Source organism: Lygodium microphyllum, chromosome 5 (assembly GCF_053477565.2).
Source record: "Lygodium microphyllum isolate KBCC chromosome 5, Lygodium_microphyllum_v1.1.10, whole genome shotgun sequence".
NCBI lineage: Eukaryota > Viridiplantae > Streptophyta > Polypodiopsida > Schizaeales > Lygodiaceae > Lygodium > Lygodium microphyllum.
The window spans coordinates 76,977,852-76,999,903 of record NC_141139.1 but is presented as its reverse complement, the minus strand read 5'-3'; the positions used below and the strand labels follow the sequence as shown (position 1 = coordinate 76,999,903).

The following is a 22,052-nucleotide window of genomic DNA, read 5'->3' as shown; positions in this document are numbered from 1 at the left end:
TCTTTCAGTTTTTAGCATGGAAGTTAAAATGGTTGCCTTTCTGAATCACAAGATAAGAGAATCCATTCGAGCTCTTTTTCCTGATCGCGAATGCTTTACATTGGTTCGCCCATTGAATGATGAACGTGATTTGCAACGGCTGGATAAGATTCCCGTTAAGTATTTCATCATGCTCTTGTTCTTATATTTTTTGGTTGCGCCCTGTAATTGACATCAGAATTACATAGTTTTTCTTTTTCTTTTGTTTTGGGGGGGGGTTTTTGAATTTTGAGACAGCTTGAGAAAATGCGGCCAGAATTTCGCACTGGCCTTGATACACTGACAAGATTCATTTTTGAGAGGACAAGGCCAAAGCAGCTGGGATCAACAATCATGACTGGCCCTTTGTTTGCGGGACTTACTCAATCCTTCTTGGATGCTCTAAATGCGGGTGCTGTGCCAGCTATTGCTACTTCATGGCAGGTGAGCTGAAACAGTTTAACCTGCTCGGAGGGGTTGTTAAAAAACTTACACATACACCTCGATATTCACAGTTCATCCAGACATTTGCTTGCCTAGTTGCACTCAGTGTTGTCCAATGTTTGTGAGAGAGTTGTATTTGATGCAGTAGATGAAAGTATTACTATTATTCTCCTTCAACTTTTTTATGGCATTTTTGTTTTCATCTATGGACAGATTCTCTTGCATTGCTAATGAAAGCATAAAGCTGTTTTTGTAAATATTCCAAAGAATCTGTACTTATTTTCCAGAATGTGGAAGAAAATGAATGTCGACGCGCTCGTGATGGAGCGTTTGAGGCGTATGTGAGAACATTTGATAAAACACCGACCTCTAGTGATGAGGTGAGCGGTGGATTCAATTGGTCTTAGGGAAGTCCATCTGGTTGTTGTTCTCGTTCTTGTCTTACAGCTCTAATCTTAGACTGTTACGTGCATGTTTGGAAGCAGAGTGTTTTACAAGAAGCTCATGAGAGGGCATCGCAAGATGCTCTAGAAGTATTCAACCGAGATGCTGTTGGATTTGGAGCAGCAAGACATAAGCATGAAAAATTGTTGATGACAGACCTCAAGAAAAGATTTGAGGTGAATGTCTTGTTTATTTAATCTTTTTCCAAACTTGTAAAATTTTTTGGGCACTTGAAGGCAATTATGAATGTTGTCTCACAGGAGTAAACATTTTATTCAGGAGTACAAATGCAGGATCTCCATGGAAGCAGAGCTGAAGTGTGTTAAAACAATTGAAAGCATGGAGGAAAGACTACGGGCAGCTTGCCATTCCCCAGCAACATCATTAGACCAAGTTTTACAAGTATGATGGCTTCTTCAGTGGCGGATTCTAGTTGAATAATCAACTCTCAGTAGTCCTACAAAAATTACAACACTTACCTCAATTTTTCTTTTTCTAATAAGGTTTGGGTGGTTATGGACACCTGTACTAGAAAAACCGCTCTGCAGCATAGAGAAAAGTCTTGTGTACTTGATGATCCTTAAGGGCAAGTCTGTTCTTGTTGCATCACCTTTTGGTATTGCTTCAGTGCAATAGTAGCAAGAGTGAAATTTTCATGGCGAAGATCACTTTTCTTGGGCACATTGTTTCTTGGGAACATTGCATGGCATTGATAGTTCTCTTGGATTATGTTCTTATTGTTGAAGGTTCAAATGCTATTTTGCAAGGATTGCTGTGTCTCTTCATGCTTTGCAGAAGAAGGGAGTGCTGTTGAAATGGGCTGAAAATGAGATGGTAACATTTAATAAGCTCAAGAAAAAGCTTATGTCAACCCATTTTTGATCCTTTCAGATCTTAAAAGAGCCTTCGTAGTCCAATGTGATGCATGTGGGAATAATATTGGTGCGGTCCTCATGCAAGATGGATAAGTTGTACTGTATCAGAGTAGGCTTTTACATGGTGCTGAAAGAGTATACATGTTTGTGAGGAAGAGTTGTTAGCAGTTGTACTTGCTGTCTGTGTGTTGATGCATTTTTTGCTAGGGTGTGACTTTGTGGTCAGGCAGATAATCAAACAGTTTCACTAAAGAATGCATTACACACTGATTAATGTAAAGAAATACTCATCGATAATAACAAACACAATTGTATGACAAAACACAAATTGATAAAGAAAGCACTTACGGTTTGGATAACTCAAAGACAATGAACACTGAAGAAGATAATGAATGAATGAATCTGAATATGTGATGCTTAATGCAACAAACACTTATGCATAGTGAATACTGACCCCCGAACTCGTGTGTCTCTAGGACTGGGGCAGAGAATACGAGTTGGAGAGTGTGTTATACTTTGACAGATCCTGAAATGCAGCAGATAGCCTTTGGATATGTCTGGCAGCAGCAAATGCAGCTCTGAGAGGCTAGATCAGGGTTAACAAACAGGCAGAAGAACAGTAGAAATCTGTCAAAAAATAGAAGGTGACTGCTGTTGCATCAAATTGCAGCACATTTGATGATGTGGCATGCTGTACAGCAGGGGAGACCAGCAAACACAAATGATAGGCTGATATCAGTAGTAGGGAAAATGCAGGCTGATTCTTCTTTTGCAGCAGCAACGCAGCTATCCTGAAGGTGGATTCTCGAAACAGGCTGATCAGTAGTTGCCAGCAATAGGAGGATGTCAGGAAGTAGGCACTGGCTGTAGGACAGCAGCATTGGACTGAGATATCTGTCGTAGAGGGGTGTGGACAGCAGAGAACATGCACCAATGATTTGCAAAAACATGATGGGCTGAGTGGTGGGCAGCCTATCTATTTATAGATGGATGGGTCCTCCCAAATTAGGGTTTGGCTTATGGGCCATAGGCACTCTCTAGGATTGCATTTCTTTTTTAGTGAAAGTTTGGTAATTTGAGTTTTGGGGCTGTAATTAAGAACTAATCAGTTTATAATGCATATTTTAGCTCAACACCCACTCTTAGGTCCAAAATTGGAACTGGGAAGGGACTATCATGATATCTCAAGCCCAATTTTTCTTTTACCTCAAGGCGTCTAATGTGCACATATGCATGTTTACAATTGCAGAATGCCAATGCATGGGGTAATGTAGACGACAATACAAGACGTGATACTCATGCAAAATGCTATGCAATGGTGATACTTAGACAATGTCCTCGTAGGGGAATTGTTCACTTGCCCAAGCACCCTTTTACAATCAAAGTTATCCCGCTGATGCAAATGATGATGCAACATACAAACATTATCTCTTGCTTATGGTTGGACCATTAAATGGAAGCTACATCAAAAGAGTAGATGTAAATACCGTGGAAATGCTAGGGGTGTTGGGATCTCATGCCCAGACGGAATCGGTGTAATCCTACGAATCCAAACTATGACCATAAATTAGTTTATAAGAATAGATACACAGAACATATCTCTAACATAAACAAACAAGCTATCCAAGGTGACATTTTAAATGTAGTGAAATACTGACTAAAGAAAGAAATTGAGCAAGCTAAATTTGGCCTAGTGTGAATCAATCAGAGTAATTTTCCTACAATAGACCTATATGTATGCTCATGGAAGGGCTAACCATGGGGATCCTTAGCTAGTTTTGCAATGGGATTAAGAGGCGTAGCCACAGGATGTGTATGATCAGTGCAAAACTGCTCAACTAATTGAAATGTATACTTTTGTTGTGAAACAAAAATGGAATCATGTGATTGAGCCAGCTCCGTTCCCCCAAAAACAAGACATTTGACCATGATTAGTTATCTCAAATGTAGTGCGGAAACCATGATTAGTTATCTCATAAGGGTAAAATGGAAACCATGAGTTTGAAGGAACTCATTAATCTTGTAGTACCATGAGTGTGGTACTTGTTTCAGCCTATAAAGAGCTTTTTGCAAACGAAAGACCTTATCTTTACCGTCCTCAAGGGAGAACATTTTGGAGGTTGATCCACATAAACTTCCTCCTTCAAATAGTTGTTTAGAAAGGTTCTTTTTTGGGAGGCTGCTCCACATAAACCTCCTTCTTCAAATAGTTATTTAGAAAGGTGCTTTTGACGTGCATTTGATAGAGTGGCCAACCATAGTGAGCAGCTAGTGCTACCAATGGGTGGAAGTAATGATATAGACATAGGTAGTGTCTCTGCTTGAGCAATCACTAAACCAGCTTGAGAGTCTATCACCTTGATTATGATTGGAGTAAAGAAGACTGCTCGCCTAATTGGCAGGGCTTCTAAATAGGTAAAAGGTTCTTCCTAAGTTGGGGGACATAGCACTTACTACTTATGGTCAAGCAAAGCAAGGTCCTGGCCCTCGTTAGTATCAAACCTGATGCAACCTAGACTATGGATCTTGATTGAGGAGTTATTCCCATGTTGGACACTCTTGCTTGGTACAATACAATAAAATAAAATATTAAATGGTACCTTAAGATTTTATAAGGAACTGCACAATGTATGGAAAAAGTTTGGTAATTGGATTATTTTGACCGATAGATGATAGAACACGTTTAAAGCCAAAATAGCGGTGCCATTAGAGTATACAAGATTAATACATGAGAGTAACAAGCCAAAACTTGTATAGCATAGGCTACATGCGCAACAACTTATAAGTAGATAGATGTGAGTGGATACATCTTGCATTATACATCAATGATCAAACAAGAGGGGCAATTTTCCCATACTAAAGTGAAACAGTTTTCGCACTAAAAAGGGTGTGCCATAGAAAAATCGTATGTTATGTGCTGTATGGATTGTACCATACACGGTACTGAGCAGTCCATAGCACATACAAATGTAGCTATGGATTGTTCAATAATCTTAGAGCTTTGCCCTCACTAGTGCACCTTCAATTCTTTGTCAAATTGAAGTAATTCACAATTGTAATCTTGCTATCCATCAACCCTAATCTTTGACATGCATTTGCCATGTGATTGGATGCTGAATTCAATGCTTTCAACGAGTGGAATCATATATGCATGTTTGAATACATTTGTCCTAATGTCTACCCAACTCTTCAATGATATGAGGACCCAAAACAAGAGGTTTGGTTAAAATGTCTTCAACAAGCAATTCCAAATAAAAAATAATTGATTTTTTGCAAATCCTAGCCACCGATTTTTTGTAAACAACAAAACCTAATTCAAATTTGTTGTAAAATAGGGCTTGCACAATCCGAGAGAGAGAAAGGAGAAGAAAACGAACAATTTCCAATTGTCCAACACTTGGGAATGGCTACAAAGACTCCGCTCTTGCTGTTCATTGTTGTGAAAAACTAGCAAGCTATCAGAGTGCAGCAAATGTGGAAGCGTATGGATAAGATTGAAAGACAATGAATACGAGAGGAGAGAGAAAAGAGATAGAAAAATGCAGAAATCTACAGTCAATGATTGCTGAAATAAATAAAGCAGATATACAATGGGCTGTTGAAGTATTTCCTTGAGCCGATCGCTCTCTCCACTACTTGAAAAGACAAGTGATGAAGGCAGGTTGCTACCGGGTACTAAATAAGGTGAAGTAAAGCAATGAAATAATGTAGATGGCAAGCAAATTGGCCGACCTGATCATAAATGCTGTTGACTGTTGCATAAAACACTAAAATAATCAGTGATCTCTCCTCCAACCGCCACATGGCATAATTGCCTATATGTCTAATGTCCACACTGCTTGATAAATGGTGATTCCATTTGGTTACTACTGAAAGTGTCTAAAACTGGCAGGAAAATTGCGTAACTCCACTTGAGATAACTTACTCCACCAAGTGTAGCTTGAGAATGCTAGCCTAGGATATGACTAATCTCCACCATCTCTCTCAGATCCTAGACACAGTATATAGCTTAGGGGATTTGAAGTGCTGTCAAAGAACAACTTGAGGAAGCGTTTTCATAAACAAATCTCGTACATTATCCTTGGTCTTGCAGTAAATCACATCAATAGTCTCATCCAAGATCTTCTCTCGAATGAAGTAATATTGTATCTCAATGAACTTCAATCTAGCATGAAACACAGGGTTCTGTGCCAAAGCAATGCAACTCTCATAGTTGCAATGACAGGTCGTAGGACCTATTTGAGGGCAGCCAAGGTCTCTTAGTAATCTTTGAAGTCACACTTACATGTGACAAAAGATGCCACTCTGTATTGTGCTTCTATGAAAGAAAAGGCAATTGTGAGTTGCTTCTTGCTACTCCAAGAGATTACACGTGCATTCGAAGTAAAGCAATATCGTGTCATTAATGCTGTTTGTCGACATCTTTGGACCAGTTTGAATCCGTCCAGCATGTAAGAACTAAAGCCAAATCTCTAGTACGCGTTGGATAATGAATACCAAGATTGGGGGTCTCTCTCTCGAACCACAAAATCCTCATAGCAATCTTCCAATGAATCACCTTGGGTTCACTCATGAAACCGCCTAACAAACCTATATGAAAGCACAAATCAACCCAAGTGTTAAGAAGCCAAATTGAGGATCCAATCAACAGCTTATAGTAGTGGGAGGTATCTACCGCTGGTGAATTTGCATGGGTTGTATCCTTTGAGTTTGGATCAATAGGAGTAGAAATGCCTTACATCTCTCCATCGCAAACATGGCCAAAAGCTTTTGCACATACCTTTGCTGGGAGATGAAAATCCCTCCTAGAGTTTGCTAAGTCTCATGATCTACAAGAAATGGAGAAGGGCCATATCCGTCATCTCAAACACCTTGTGTATTGCCTCCTTCGTCTGGTTGATCTTCTGGGCATGATTACTTGTCGAGATGAGATTCTCCACATAAAGCACGAGCAATGTGTGCTCTCTAGTTGAGGTGTGGATATACAGCTAGGGATTGGAAGAGGGAAGATGATACTCTATTTTTCCTTGAAGGAATGAGTCTAATCTTCTCGTTCCAAGCACGTGGAGCGTGTTTAAGGCTGCAAAGGGCCTTCTTCAATCAATACACTTGTCCATTAGATGAGGAAAAGCTAGGAGGCTACTCAACATAGATTCCCTCATTCAAATCACCATTAAGGAAGGTAGACTTCACATCAAGTTGATAAACCCGCCATCCCCTATGGTTGGCTAAGGCAAGAACAACTCTTATGGTAGCCATTTGAGCTGTAGGTGCAAAGGTGTTAGGGAAATCCACCCTTGGCCGTTGTGCAAAGCCCTTACGAGCAGCACCTTGTTCTTATCTTGAGTGCCATCATTGTGGTATTTGGTCTTAAACACACATTTAACACCATGTGAATGGGCCAAGGCACAAGATCCCAAGTGCCATTTTTCTCAATAGCATCCAACTCTTGCTCCATAGCCTTCTTTCAATGCTGTGACTGTTAAGCCTCCTTCATGGAGGTGGACTCCCTAGTCTGCATGGCATGAGTCATCAAACATAGATAGTATAAATAAGCTTGGTGGAATGTGCCTAGTTCCTTCGAGAGTGCCGCGAGTTATCCGGAAGTTTCCAGTCCCTAGGGACTCCAATCCCTGAATCATAGAGTGAATCACAAGCCCAACGAGGAGGAGGCCGATACCCCCCTTGTAGCTCTACCTTTGCTGAAGTCTTTGGAATATCCATTAGGACCGACTCGAAAGGGGAATTCAGTGGTGAAGCAATCTCCTCCTCCACTGAGGGTGGAGTCTCAATAGGCAAAGGCTTCAAAGGCACCAAGGCAAGTGGTCAATTGTCACTTGGATCTCCAAGAATAGGATGCTCAACATCTCACTTTGTAGTTGGAACTAAACATCGCGACTCGTGTAGACCTCTCTGGAATTGGGATCATAAAGCCTATATCCTTGGGATTGCGAGCTATATCCTTAGAACATCTGTTCCTTGGAAGCTGGCTCAAACTTGTCCCTCTTCTTCTTTGGGATGTGAACATATGTATCACACCCAAACATCCTGAAATAAGAGACATCCAGATTTTGTCCAAAGTAAGCCTCAAAAGGGGTCATACCAACCACGATCAAGGTAGGGGATTGATTATAGATGTGGACAGTGGTGGCCATTGCTTCGGCCCAAAGACATTGAGGTGCTTGTCGATGCTCCATCATAGTTTGTGCCATCTTGATCACACTACAATTCTTTTGCTCCAAGATGCCATTCTCTTGAGGGGTACCCATGTTGGCAAACTCTTGGTGAATTCCACGATTTGCATGGAAACGAGTTAGTTATTGGGAGACAAACTCCCCTCCCTTGTCAAAACATAGGGTCTTGAGTTTTCTGCTAGACATGTTCTCTTCAAAGATCAACCAATCCTTCAAATGTGAGAATGCTTTAGACTTCAATGCCAAGAAGTTCGCCCACGGCATCTTGCTAAAATCATCAACAATTAGTATAAAATACAAACTCCCCTTAAGAGACTCCATCCTCATGGGTCCACATAATTCTGTTGAAACAAGATCCAAGGGCTCCTTATCTCGTCATGAAGCCTTGTTAGGAATAGCATCTCTATGCTGCTTGCCACAAATTCAAGATATACATGGCGGGTGGCTTACCCCAAGCTTTGGCAACCCATGCACTAGCTAACCATGAGCTACCTTTTAAAGGTACTTGTAGTGGAGGTGGTGAAGCTGAGCATTCCATAGCTCGGTCCAAGTCTCTGAAGAAAGAAGAAGAGAAGAAAAGGCAAAAGAAGAGTGCATCTTGCAGATTTCATTCTCCTTATGTCTTACACAAAGAACATGTCGAGATACTTTATGAAGAACTTGGAAGGAGTCCTTATCAAACTCAACTATTACACAAAAAATCTTGCTCATTGAAATTGGATGATAACTTAGACTTGGTACGTAGAGTACCTTTGATGTGTGGGTACTACCTTGCCCATCTGGAATTAGCTGCATATTACCCTTGCCTTTGATGGGGCTAAGGAGTCATGTGATGGGAAGCGCCACTGTCCACAATCCACTCACGAGATTGTGGGGCCATCATCGCTGCATTAGTGACCGTTGGAGGAACATCCTCTATTATCTCCAAATGGAGAAAGGTAGCCGATGAAGGAGCAGCCACCACTCATGCGATGGAAAGCGCCACTATCCACAATCCACTCACGAGATTGTGGGGCCATCATCGCTGCATTAGTGGCCGTTGGAGGAACATCCTCTATTATCTCCAAAGGGAGAAAGATTGCTGATGAAGGAGCAACCATTGCTCCTGAGTCCTTTGTTGTCTTCTCCTTCTTATTGTCTTTCTTGTCCTTGTCGAGGCAATCTTTCTTCCAATGACCTGTCTTGCCACAGATGTGGCAACTCCAATATGACAAGGATCTTGACGTGCCAATGCGGTAATTCTCCCTATTGAGCTTCTGATCCAAAGGAAGAGGCGGCAACATGGGGACCTTACAGTCCACAATAGCCTGAAACTCCACATCAATATCAATTGACATTGTAAATTGAAAGACTGCACAAAAACAATGGCAGCTCCCTCCAACTATGTGCATGGTGTTGTTGCTTGCTAGGGCTTCATTTACTTGTCCTCATAGAGTTTCATCCATTGGAGGTCCTTCAGCAACAGCAAGAACGTGCAAAAAACAGCAACTTTGCTCCTTTGCGCTTCACCTGTTCACCTTAGCCTCCGACAGCTGAAAATGCAAACTTTTGTTGTGAAGAATCCTCCGGATCAAGCTTGCCCACGATCAATCAGCTGTTCTACATTGTTTCAATGCCATGTCAGAGTGCAGCAAATGCGGAAGTGTATGGACAACACTGTAAGACAATGAACATGAGAGAAGAAGGAAAAAGAAAATAGACAGAAGAATGCAGAAATTTATAGTCAATGGATGCTGAAATGAAGAAAGTAGATATACAACAAGTTGTTGAAGTATCTCCTCGAGCCGATCTCTTTCTCCATCACCTGAAAAGGCAAGTGATTAAGGTAGGCTACCATCAGGGGCTAAATAGGAGGAGATAAAGCAATAAAATAATTCAAGCGACTAACAAACTTGGCAACCTAATCATAAATGCTGCTGACTTGGATAAAACACTAAAATAATCAGTGATCTGTCCTCTAGCTGCCATGTGGCATAATCGCTTGCTTGTTTAATGTCCACCTTGTTCGAGAAAGAGTGATTCCATCTAGCAATTGTTGAAATTGCCCAAATTTGACATGAAAAATGTGTAGCTCCACTCGAGAGGATTGATTGCACCAGCTGTAACTTGAGAATGCTAGTCCAGGGGGGATGAGTAATATTTAACACAAGCATGCATCTCTTCTTGTTGCTATAACTCTCCAAAAACAAGAATCATAGAGAGAGAGAGAGAGCCCCAAAAAGCGAAGATTAAGTTTGTAAATGAGTAACCAAATGCCTTCTTAATCAAATATTGTTTTTGTTTAAGGGCTAATTATTGACTTGATTATCAACAAACCAAACGTAAGCTTAGGGCCTGCTTTATAACTTAAGTGCCCTAAGCGGGTTGCTTATTGGGCGAAACTTTTCAATATAATTCAATTCTAAGGTGTAAACTTTCAATTTAGTGAAAGATTTACACAACTTAAGCTTAGGGGCTTGCTTTATAATCTAAGTGTCCTAAGTGAGTTGCTTACTGGGGAAAACTTTTCCATGTAACTCAACTCTAAGGTGTAAACTTTCAATTTAATGAAAGTTTCACATTGCACCTTGTCCTTTTGCCACAGCGCCTGTAAGCTTATCCGCCACATGTTGCAGTGTCAAATCTCTCTTGTAGTGCAATGATCACCATGCCTAGACCTAGGGGTCCCAGAATTAGAGTTCATTTTAGTCAAATCATTAAGTCAATATCTTGTTTTGGTAAGAGTTACAATAGCCTTTGTGGCAGCATTTTCAGCTGCTGCTTTGCCATATAGCCTTCCTTCCTCCACTTAACAAATGCTTTTTGTTGTTGCTACATTCATGCTGCTGGTTGTCTGCATCTTGGTGGCTGCATCCTGTTCTGGCCTGCTTGATTGTCAGAGAGCTGCTGCATCTTGCTGCGTTTTCTCAGCCTTAGTGACATCCACTCTCTCCATGACTGCTGCATAGGTGCTCTTATGAAATTTGTTGCCATTGTCCCTATTGGACTGCCTATGTCAGATTTAATATTGAGCTTTGGTGGTTTCCTGCACTCGAGATCTTTTAGAGTATGACATACTCTTCCAACATCCTCAGCCTGCTCCCACTAGATGTGATGGATGTTGGAAAGTCCTTTGCTCCTTGAGCGTTGTATCACATCCCTTACATGCTTGTTTTGGTCCTTGATCTCTTTCCTGCATCAATTTATTCATTCCCTCCTTCATTTGCATTTTTTGTGTTCATTTGTTAGTCATATTTTAAGTGACTCTTTTGAGTTGGCCTCTTTGCCAAGTGTCGTATGCATGTTTATCTTTTCTTCACTTTTAGACATTGTGAGAGGACTAGGTCCAATAGATTATAGAAGTAGTCATGTTTAGCCATTTGACAAGGCCTTAGAGGAGGCTGCCATGCAGTTGAGAATAAAAGATAAAGGATCAAGCTGATATATTTTCTCTTTTGCAATTCTGTGTTTTGTGTTTTCAAGTTTTCTTTGCTCACTCTTTTGGTTCCTTCTTTCTTAGTGTTGAGCTTTTTTGTGTCTTCACAACCTCTGTGCCTGTTTATGTGGGATGTTTCTCTTTATGCATTGTAATTCTTTTCAGGTACTGAATGGCTTACTTGCGGACTATGAACAAAACACATTTGGACCTACAAAGTGGAAAAAGATGGCAAAATTTTTGCAGCAATGGTTAGTTCTTCTATAAGAGATGTCTGCTGTTTGGTTATATTATGTGCAGATGTAAGGTTCCATGTCTTCTACATATAAGGTTTTAAATTTCACTAGTTTTCTATGCTGAGTATTGGTGTTGCAGCTTGGAAGGCCCATTGTCAGATCTGATTAAAAAATGGAATGATCAAAAGACAACAGATCATGCAACTCTGCAGTTGAAGTGCAGATCACTTGAGGATAGATTGGTGCTACTTGGAAAGCAGCTAGATTCTGCACAAAGAGATGTGCAGGAGTGGAAGAGAAGATTTGAATCATTAGGCTCAGAGCATAAGTCCTACACTCAGGAAGCGGAAGGTAGATACAACCTTCTGCAAACCAAGTTCAATTCTTTGGAGGAAAGAGCTGCAACACTTTCTTACCAGCTAGAGGTTTCAAAGAAAGAAGCTTTAGACTGGAGAAGCCAGTACGATAGCTTACTGTCTTCCCGAAAGACAGAGGAAGATCGCATCAGTGGAGAAATTGCAACCTTGAAGAGCAGATGTAGCTCTGCTGAGGCAAGGCTAGCTGCTGCTCGAGAACAAGCAGAGGCTGCAAAGGAAGAAGCATCTGAATGGAGGAGAAAGTATGATGCTGCTTTGAAAGAATCAAGGGACTCTATAGCAAAAGCTACAGCTTTGCAGGAGCGAGCCACCAAGCAAGCCCAAGCACGAGAAGATACCTTAAGGGCAGAATTTAGCTCAGCAATGTCATTAAAGGTGTTAATTTCATGAAAACTTCATCTGTAAAAGGTGGTTTCTACCTTCTTTTATGTATCTAAGAAAGGTTTTGTGTACAGGAAAAGGAGCTAAATAATATGCACACAAAGGTCGAAAATGCTGAGCAACGACTTGCTTCTTTGAATACCCGTCTCAAGGTGATTGCAGAATGACTCCTTTTTATTCTTGAATACTTCTTGTTTAAGATGTTGCAAGTGCTTAAATTATCTTTTTGAGCTCTACAAGGTTAGCATTTTCAAAAGTCATGCGAGTTATAAACAATATTTTCAAGTGTAGAATGAATAGATTAAGAGAGTGATGAAGTGCAAGGGGCAAAGGGGGTGTGGGAGGAGTTGACCTAAAAAATCCTTGTTTTGCTGCAAGCTGCAAATAGTTGCTTCATGATTGTGCATGCAAGAGGGTGAAGGTAGCAGGTTTCTAGTCTGCTTTAGTAGTAGGCACAGATGTGAGAGAGATGCACTGGGGTTCTAGCTTTTGGAGCAGTTGGTGCTATCACAATAGCTGTTTGAACTATGGCTCGGGAGATCAGACCTGCAAGGCTGCACATAACAGCGAACATGAAAGTCAGGGCAGGTACATTCCTATATCCATGATAATGCTGAAAAGCTAGCTTGGGAGTATGGGATGCAGCATGCCTAAGCTATCAGGGCTGAATCACAGCAGTTACAGACTTTGTTGCCAGATTTTCAGGATTTGCAGGAGGCTGGTGACTCTTTGATGACTTCGATACTTACATATAGTGGTTGATTTACAATGTGGGTTTCTTCTAGGAGGGGGATATGAAAACCGTGAATTGTTGGTTCGAGCAGATGCACTGAGGGACAAGAATTCTTAGTCACATGATATTTTTGTTTGCCTATGTGAGAGGGAGAATATTGTGTTTGACATTTCCCAATCATTGGCATTCATTTCTGTTTCACAAGGTAGAAAAGTCAAGCGTGGACAGAGCCATGGAAGTTTGGGTTCTCTTTAATCATATGAACAAGGCCTGACTCATTCAGGCTGGTAGGCTGCAAGTAATTTCTGTGGAGTTTCTCGGTGTATGGGCAATCCTTGTGGGGTGAATGTGGCCCCTAGAGGTTTGCAGGATTAGATGCTATGTTGCATCAAAGAGAGATTCATGAATTGGGATCCTAGGGGTGGCCTTTGCATGTTTGTTCGAGATTGGGATAGAAAGTGATGATTAGTTTGGTCTCCTACTTTTTACCTTTATTACCTTGGGTTTAGAAGTCCCTTGATGAATTGGTGCAGCCCATTAGATTTAGAATCTTAGGGGTGGCCTTTGCATGTTTGTTCAAGATTGGGGTAGAAAGTGATGAGTAGTGTGGTCTCCTACTTTTTGCCTATATTACTTTGGTTTTAGAAGTCCTTGATGAATATGGTGCGTCCCATTAGATTTATGGTGTGGAAGGAACTGGGTAGTCATCCAAGGTAGGGTTGGATGTCCTGGCAACAAAGTCACTGCCCCTAGGTGCAATGTGTGGAGCTAGTTTATTAGATCTTAGGAGCCATATGACGACATGCAGGTTGCGTTGGGGCAATATTGGTGGGTAACTATTGCCAAGGCTTTTATTAAGGAAGTTAGAATTTCGCATGCTACACTTGGATGCATGCATCCTAGTGGCATGTCAAGAGTCAAAAGAGATTAAAAGGAATAAGAATTCGTTTTTCCTTTTTGATCTCGTTATTGGTTTTATAATAGGAAGCCTTAATATTTACTAGTTGGCATCTATTTTAGCCGGATTTGGAACTCTATTTGGGTTGAGATTTCAGTCACTTATATAGTATTGGGGACCGCGATTGGTTGGATAGTAAGGTGGTAAGATTAGGTTTGAGAGCAATTGGAAATTTTGTAGTACGATACTTTTCTCTCCGCAATCGGGGACCCATCAATGTTGCTAGATTAGGCTTTTGTGAACCTTGAAGATTTTAGAAATGTATTGCTATTGAGGTCCACTTGAAATTCGTGGAAGCTTAGAGATGGGTTATAGGGAGAATATAAAGCCTAACTGTGTAGGATAATTATGCTAAGCGGCGAGAGATCGCTTTGATTGAGGAAATCAAGGACTTTCTAATGGGGTGAATCTTTGTTTGGAGGGTCTTGAGGTAGTCTTCTATGAGTGATATGTTTCGATGGCATAAGATTGTCCATAGCACATGTGTTTTATATGTCCATTTTGAGACTTTCGCTCACTGTTTAATTTCATATCATGTGGCTAGGTAGTTCTAGAGTATGGACTACTATGATACACTAGAATACACTATTGGAAGGACTCTAGAGGTTTTAACAAGATGCGATTGATTGCCAATTTGCAGCCAAACGTCCTAGTGTGTCGCATTCCATGCAATGGATTGGTCTTCTGTGCATCTAGATAAAGAGATGCTTTCAAGCTTTTAAAACTAGACTTTCTCCTCGGATAGGGCGGTAAATAACTTGATTAAGCACTAATTACAACAAGCATAAAATTCACATAAACAAAAAATGAACACTTAACCATCTTAATCTTGGACATTTGACACCTTGTTGGCCCAAAACTAGCGCCCCGGGTAGTATTTCCTTATCTTATATTGCAAATGGAAGGAGTACAACTGAGATCCTATGATCTCCTCTACTAATCCAAGTGCTTTTTCCTATCAAAACTAACCAACAAGAATCCAAACCAATTTTCCCTTGATTTGCGTGGGGATTGGGCTTCATCTGTGAGAGCGCGCAGTGGAAGAAGGAACTCAAACATAAAGAGAGAGAGAGAGAGAGAGAGAGAGAGAGAGAGAGAGAGAGAGAGAGAGAGAGAGAGAGAGAGAATCTGCAAGAGAAGAAGAAAAGAAGAAACGAAACTTGCACTGAACAAGAAACAAATGTTGAATACAGGAGGAGGACTGATCAGTCCCTATACACAGCCCACAACGTTAGTGAGGGCACTAGATCAGACTGATGATGACGGAAGTAGCGATGACAGAGGAAGATGACGGAGTTAGAGTGTGCACCTGCTAAAGAAGGAGAGAAGATAATGATATATGTGACTGCCAAGTGAGAAATGACTATTAATAGCTAAATATCCCAAAAATTGATCGACCTAAAATCTAGGCAAAAAATATAGTCAACCAGCACTTAATGTTGGTAAAAATGCTAGAAATGCTTAGAAAAATCTTGGAAAGGGTGGACAATGTCCGGCAGGTGAAGTTCTAAAATACACATAAAATCCCGGTTGGAGGAGATAATGCACTACTGAAATACAATAAACAGTGCTCTAGAATGAGCTACCTTCTTCGTCAAAACAAGTGATGGATAGGTCAGAGCTCTTAAAGTCCTCGTATGACTCAAACTGAGGCTCATAGGTAGGAGATGACAAGGCATGACAAACATGACTGCTAATATCCTCTCTCAGATCTAAGATGTGGCGAAAGACCGAAGGAGAAACTGATCTTTGGGTGGCAAGAGGAATGCCAATGTTTCAGAGGTATTTTTGATAGGATGGTCTTGTATGCCATTGCGAGACATTGGTGAGAGACACAGAAATCTAATTACAATTCTTCTCTATTTTTTAGGTTTTGGTACGATCGACATCAACATCAATTTCTCTCCGAGACACCTTGGTAGTGGCTTGACCACCCACTGCTTGGTATACATGGTTCTATTTTGGTGGTCTTTATTGTATGAACTATGATGAGCTATTATCATTGTCATTGTATCATTGTGTTGCATCAGATCACCCATGATCTGAGAGAGGGTGTTAGTAGTCTAGTTAGTTTATGTGTGAGTTTGGGCTATGTTCGATATTGCAAGGGTATTTAGGCATTTTATTGTGATCTTCATGATGCTTAACAAGCGCTTTATGTTCCAAACTTGGGTTTCCACTCCTCTCAGTTTATGGCCTTTCTAGGCTTGATACCGGAGTTATCTTCACCGAGTAGGCCGTTTGTATTGAGCATTCTTCTACAAGGGCTGTTATCGCAACATGTTAACAAGAGAACGGGCTTTATAGGCTCCATTTCCCTTCTCTTATGCAAGGTTCTTTAAGGCAATTGTCTATTGCTACACCTGTTCTCGCTTGCGTACCATCTTTTCCACATATTCCGTTCCATTCCTCACCCTCTACTCCGGCGGTTCCCTCAAACCCCCCATCCCTTTCAGAGGGGGACAATCTCGGTGATGCGGCTGTAGATTCCCTAGCCCCTAGTGTTTCAAAGGGGATTTCCTAGGATCGTGAGAAGCTCCTTCATCAACAGTCTTCATCGACGAACTTCATCAAAAGGGACCTCAACGTGTGGTCGAGAAATTATGGCAAAGTGCCAACACCACAATAGGCATTGAAACAATGTCATCAACAGTGACTGAACCCTCAGAAGAAGGGCATAGATCTTGCGACGAATCACCTCGTGGAGTCATAAGACTAGAAGCTCCACTATCAACCAGCCAAGGCCTCTCAGAAGATGAGGCAACCACTGAAGAAGGCTCCTCCAAGTCAGCAATATGAGGGAACATTGACTCATGGGTAACTGCTAGAGTAGAGGTAGAAGGCTTGAATATTTTAGCTCCGTCCTTCGCTCCTAGATGAAGGCGAGGGTACTTCTTCCAACATTTCTCCTCTAGATGTGTCTCCTCCCACAATATGGGCATTTAGGCTTCTCCAAGTCGGAGTCAAAACACGAAGAACTCTCCAGTCTTTTAGCCATTGACTTCTTTTTCTTCGTTTTCCTCTTGAACTTGCAACAAAAGATTTGGAGGAGGTGGATCCATTGGCTACCTCTTTAGCGTGCTCGTGATGCTCCAAAACAAGTGGGGTAAGCTCCTCCCATAGAGACTTCTCATGGGTCCTTGATGTAAGAAGACTGGTGTTTGATGCGATCCTTCATGGAAGGAGAGTCATTAACAATGAGCATTCGTAACTTCTTCTCCAGAGTAATCCAGTGGGCAAATGTCTTTTGATGGTACAAAGAAGTAAGCATTGTTCACACTTCCATTGCTTTCCACAACCTACACACATGCACTAGGATAGAATCTTGTAAGCTGATAAAGAGGAAAGGTCAGACTCTAGAGTTGAGCCGATCCCATAAGGCCGTACAATCCATCGATGATCCAACGGTGGGGTCCTCCACTGGACCGGGAATAGGGTGGGTAGCAAACTCCCAAAGATCGAGGGTATCAAGGATACACTCCACCTTACATGACCAAGGCAAGTTGTTGGAACCATCGAGCTGGTCTTCTTTGGGCAAAGGAGGGAGTATTGGCACCTGTATAGAGGGTGCCATGAAAAGCATATGAAGGCCAATAAAATAGGCCTTTTGTGAAACATGGAGAGAATGAGGAGAAGAGGATCCTGTATAAATGGGCTAGGTGATCTCCGGTTTAGGCATGAACTAGCTCGAAAATCTCTCTCTCTCTTAAAGGAAGGAACAGAGACCTCATCCTTTGAGTCAAGAAAGAATTGGTAATAAGACATCTTCGATACAAGAAATCTGCATTTTGGCAATAGACAGCCTTGAAATAGGTGAAAACGACTATACGATCACAAGGAAGTTGATGTAGAGAGTATGTTTGGGGGAGATACATTGTCCCCCGCACAAGCACTATTTGCATTTGCTAAGGGGAGTTGTCACGTGACCAGGAAATATTGTGTTTGTAGCAGAAGGTTGTCGCTTGATTAAGAAAGCATGTCGCCTCCAACAGGAGAGAAAGTGGGCACCAAAAAGGGTAGCGGGCACAAGAAAAGCAGATGCCTCTAGGCATAAAGTTGCGTGCTCAGCAAAATGCTGATGTGGCAAGGCCATTTGGCAGTTTGGGGTGGTCTCCTCCAGGAGAAGTCCACTTTGTGTGGCTCATAGGTAATGGTACAATACTCCATGCAAGAGTGCGCGACGGAAGATTGGACTCAAACACAAAGAAAGAGAGAGACAATCTACAAGAAAAGAAGAAAAGAAACGTGTATTGAATAAGGAACAAATGCTGAATACAGGAGGATTGATCAATTCTTGCATGTTGTCTACAACGTTAGTGAGGGCACTAAATCAGGCTGATGATGACGACAACACTAAAGACGGAGGAAGATGATGGAGTCGGAGTGTGCACCTGTCAAGGAAGAAGGCAAGAAGATGATATGTGTGATTTCCAAGTGGGAAATGGCTATTAATAGTCAAATAGGTTTTGGGGCATATGGTATGCTAGGGCAATTGTGGCCAATGTTGTGACTGTGATGCGTTATGTAAATTCTAGTGTTGTATGCTTTTCCTTTGGCACAATGCAATCAAGGAATTTTGAGATTCTTTAATCTTTCTCGGGGTTGTCACGTCCCATGGTGTCCAATACTAGTACGATACTAATCAGACTAATAAATCTTGGGCCTACGCCCGATGAAAAAAATTGTACATATAATTTTAATGCCTATACTTAATGTTGGGACCCAAAATAATACACTTTAAACATTTAGAGACTTTATATCAAGAGTTTACATATTAAGAGCTTGAGGATAGAGAGGATGGGCGATGGAGAGCTTGAAATTGAAGGTAGGGTGGAGATATGGTGAAGGAGAGCTTAAGGGAGTGGGGTTAGAGAGCTTGAGGAGAGAGAGTTTGAGAATAAAGAGCTTGAAAGTTTAGCTTGAAATTTGAATTTGAAATTAGAGAGGGAAAGACAGAGAGAGTATATTGCTGAGAGAGAGAGAGAGAGAGAGAGAGAGAGAGAGAGAGAGAGAGAGAGAGATTGGGGTTATGTACATGTGTGTTGTGGAAAGAAAGCTTGAACACCACCTACGATTTATTCCAAAAGTGAACCCAAATGGTCACAAATAAGCACATTGAAACAATGGGATAGTTTCCATGGAATGTGTCGTACTAGACAGGATGGATTAGATGAGTTGACCCGTTCGTCGAACGTGGACAACTAGTATGATTCTTACTGATAACATTTGATTAAGTTATTGATCAAGATGTGCAAGGTTGTTTAGCATGTGTGTTGCAAATGGAAGTTATTTCATGGCAACAAGCCTACGACCTTGAGATATTAGTTGGTGCCAAAGACAAAATTTGTAATAAGTTATGTCTGTCAAGTGCTAGGTGGTACCCGATGTTAGATTTGGGCCTAGACCAATTCATTGGCCACTAATGTCAGTAGTGACATTAGAGACTAGGCATTGATTAATTAATTAATGCTAGTATAAGGGTTAATAATTGCACAAGGATACTTGCAAGACAAATTGGCCTAGCCATTTTAATTATTAGCTTGTGGAATTATTTTTTTGAGCACTAGATTAATTAATTTAATGAGCTAGATAATGCTGAAAAATCGGATTAGAAGGTTGCCACTTGGCAAAACTTGCCCATGCAAGTGGTAAAAACGTTTTTAGGGACTCGTAGAAATCTATTGCAACCATTGTGAGAGAAAAGGAGGCTATTAGAGAGCAAGAAGAGGCTACTAATGTGATTTGGAAACACTGGGGACACAGCACGTGACAACAGTTTGAAGCCCTCCACAAGTAGGTGATAGTAGCCCAAGGTCCTTTTAGTGTAGGTGACAGCATACAAGAGGAGTCAACAATCTTTTTGGTGGTTCTAAGTTGTAGGTGGCAGCTTCCATGGCTATCTGAACAAGGTAGCAACAACTTTCTCAGCATTTCTCACGATGAAACTCTAAAATTTCTCCCTCAACATCATTCTCTCTCATCCCTCAACCATCTCTCAAGTTATCTTAGCATCTTCAAGCAATTTGAACCATCAGAGAAGGAGATTTTAGTCAATCTTTGTTGTAAACCCTAATTTACAATAAAAATTAGGGTTTAACAACCACCTCATATGCATGCTCAAAATTGAGGGCTTAGAAATTGAATTCCAGTAGCTGAAATTGAGGAATATCAAGGAGATTCAAGAGGCCAATCAATTAATATTACATGAGGGGCTGAATTTGTCTTTCAAGGAGCAAGGTAATGTTAGCAATCATGTTTGTCATGCCTTGTCATCTCTTGCATGTGGGCCTCAATTTGAGTCAAACGAGGATTTTAGGAGCTTTCACTTGTCTATCACTTGTTTTGACAGAGGAGGTAGCTCATTCTAGAGCACCGAGTTTATTCCATTTTAGTACATTTTCTCATCGAGTCGGGATTTTATGTGCATTTTCCGGGCAGTTACTGCATTCTTCAATCTACCTCATCTACCAGACATTGTCCACCCTTTTTGGGATTTTTTTGAGGATTTTTGGCATTTTTACCAACATTAAATGTTGGTCGGCTATATATTTGGCCCCTAGATTTCAGGTGAGCCAGTTTTTGAGAATTTCCAGCCAGCATTTATATGACATAAAACTGAAAATCAATCTACAACTGTTGCTAGAAATCCATTGGATGCATCCATAATTCATGTTTTTGAATTGTTCTGACTTCGGAACCATAGTAAAGCATATTCTCAGCATGAACCACGGATGAAATTGCAAGTCGCATTTACTAGCATGCTATTGTCCATGGAACCAGCCGTAAACCATTGAAAAACGAGCATAATCTGATTATAAACTGATCATTTACTGATCTGAGAAGTGATTACAAATTGCTGCAAATGTGACCCAAAGAGATCACAAACTGATTGCAAAGACTGATTAGCAATTAATGCTAAAACTGATCAGAATTTGATCTGAAAATTGAGGCCAAAACTCATGCACAACTAATCATGAACTGATGCAAAAGTATAGTTTTAGTGGCCAGGTGAAACTCATGCTCATTTGCATACATTTCACAGTGACTACTACATTGAGTAGTGACCTCATGGTAGATATAGTATCAGCACAATACCTTGGATGCATGCTGAATACATCCGGGATCCACTATACATGAGAGCTATCCAAAACTAGTGGAGTGGAAGTGCTAGCTTCCCCTTGAGCATCATGCAATGCTCTAGACCATTGCTCTACTAAACTTGACTAATCCTAAGAACCAAAGTTAGCTCTGATTGAAATGTATCTTGGTAAAGTTGCAATAATTGAGGATGGTCTACCAAGTCATCGTCTTTCATTCACTTTGCATCTATTGGTGAAACAATGTTGAAGCTTCACCAAGAAGCATATTGAAACTTTATCTCTAACTGTACTTGCCTTGAAACGTTCACTATGTTGTAGGCCTTTCTTACCCTTGAGCATTGCGATGCTTTATTCCTTTAAAGTATTTCAATTCCAACTTAACTAATATGCAACATTGCATTCAATTGACTAGCCCCTCATGTGTATTGACATGGTAGGAGCACCAAATGCATCAGGAAACATTCTTGCTTGTATGCTTTGGACAATTGCAATGTGACCGTGCATGGAAATTTGCATACTACCGGCCATACCAAGATATATTTTGCCATACCTTGCATGCATTACTAGCTCCAATTTTCTTTATGACCAACAGTGGAGCATTTGTATGACCAACATTAATACCATGAGTTTGAACATAGTGGGTTGTATATATGCATCACTAAACTTGTCACATTGTGTCCCGGTATCATGCCAACATTGTTATACATGGAATTATACATATTTCCAATCATACCCAAATACATTGGGCCTTGCACACCATGCATTGATTGCTACATATTATAAGGAGTAGTGCCATACATCCCCATTTGTGGTCCCTGATCCACTATATTATGGAAACCAATGCCACCATCAAAGTAACCCGGGGTGAAGTTATGCC

General features: G+C 40.9%; 1 protein-coding gene across 1 annotated transcript in view; it reads left to right on the top strand.

Moving 5' to 3' along the window:
• LOC148036014 (Guanylate-binding family protein) overlaps positions 1-22,052 on the top strand; it is a 76,442-nt gene that overhangs the window by 42,324 nt on the left and 12,066 nt on the right. The window contains exons 7-14 of the mRNA XM_087678017.1: positions 53-154; positions 277-462; positions 750-842; positions 948-1,082; positions 1,186-1,308; positions 11,556-11,641; positions 11,766-12,378; positions 12,459-12,536. Coding sequence (XP_087534143.1) covers positions 53-154; positions 277-462; positions 750-842; positions 948-1,082; positions 1,186-1,308; positions 11,556-11,641; positions 11,766-12,378; positions 12,459-12,536 — 1,416 coding nt within the window. The remainder of the gene's footprint in view (positions 1-52; positions 155-276; positions 463-749; positions 843-947; positions 1,083-1,185; positions 1,309-11,555; positions 11,642-11,765; positions 12,379-12,458; positions 12,537-22,052) is intronic.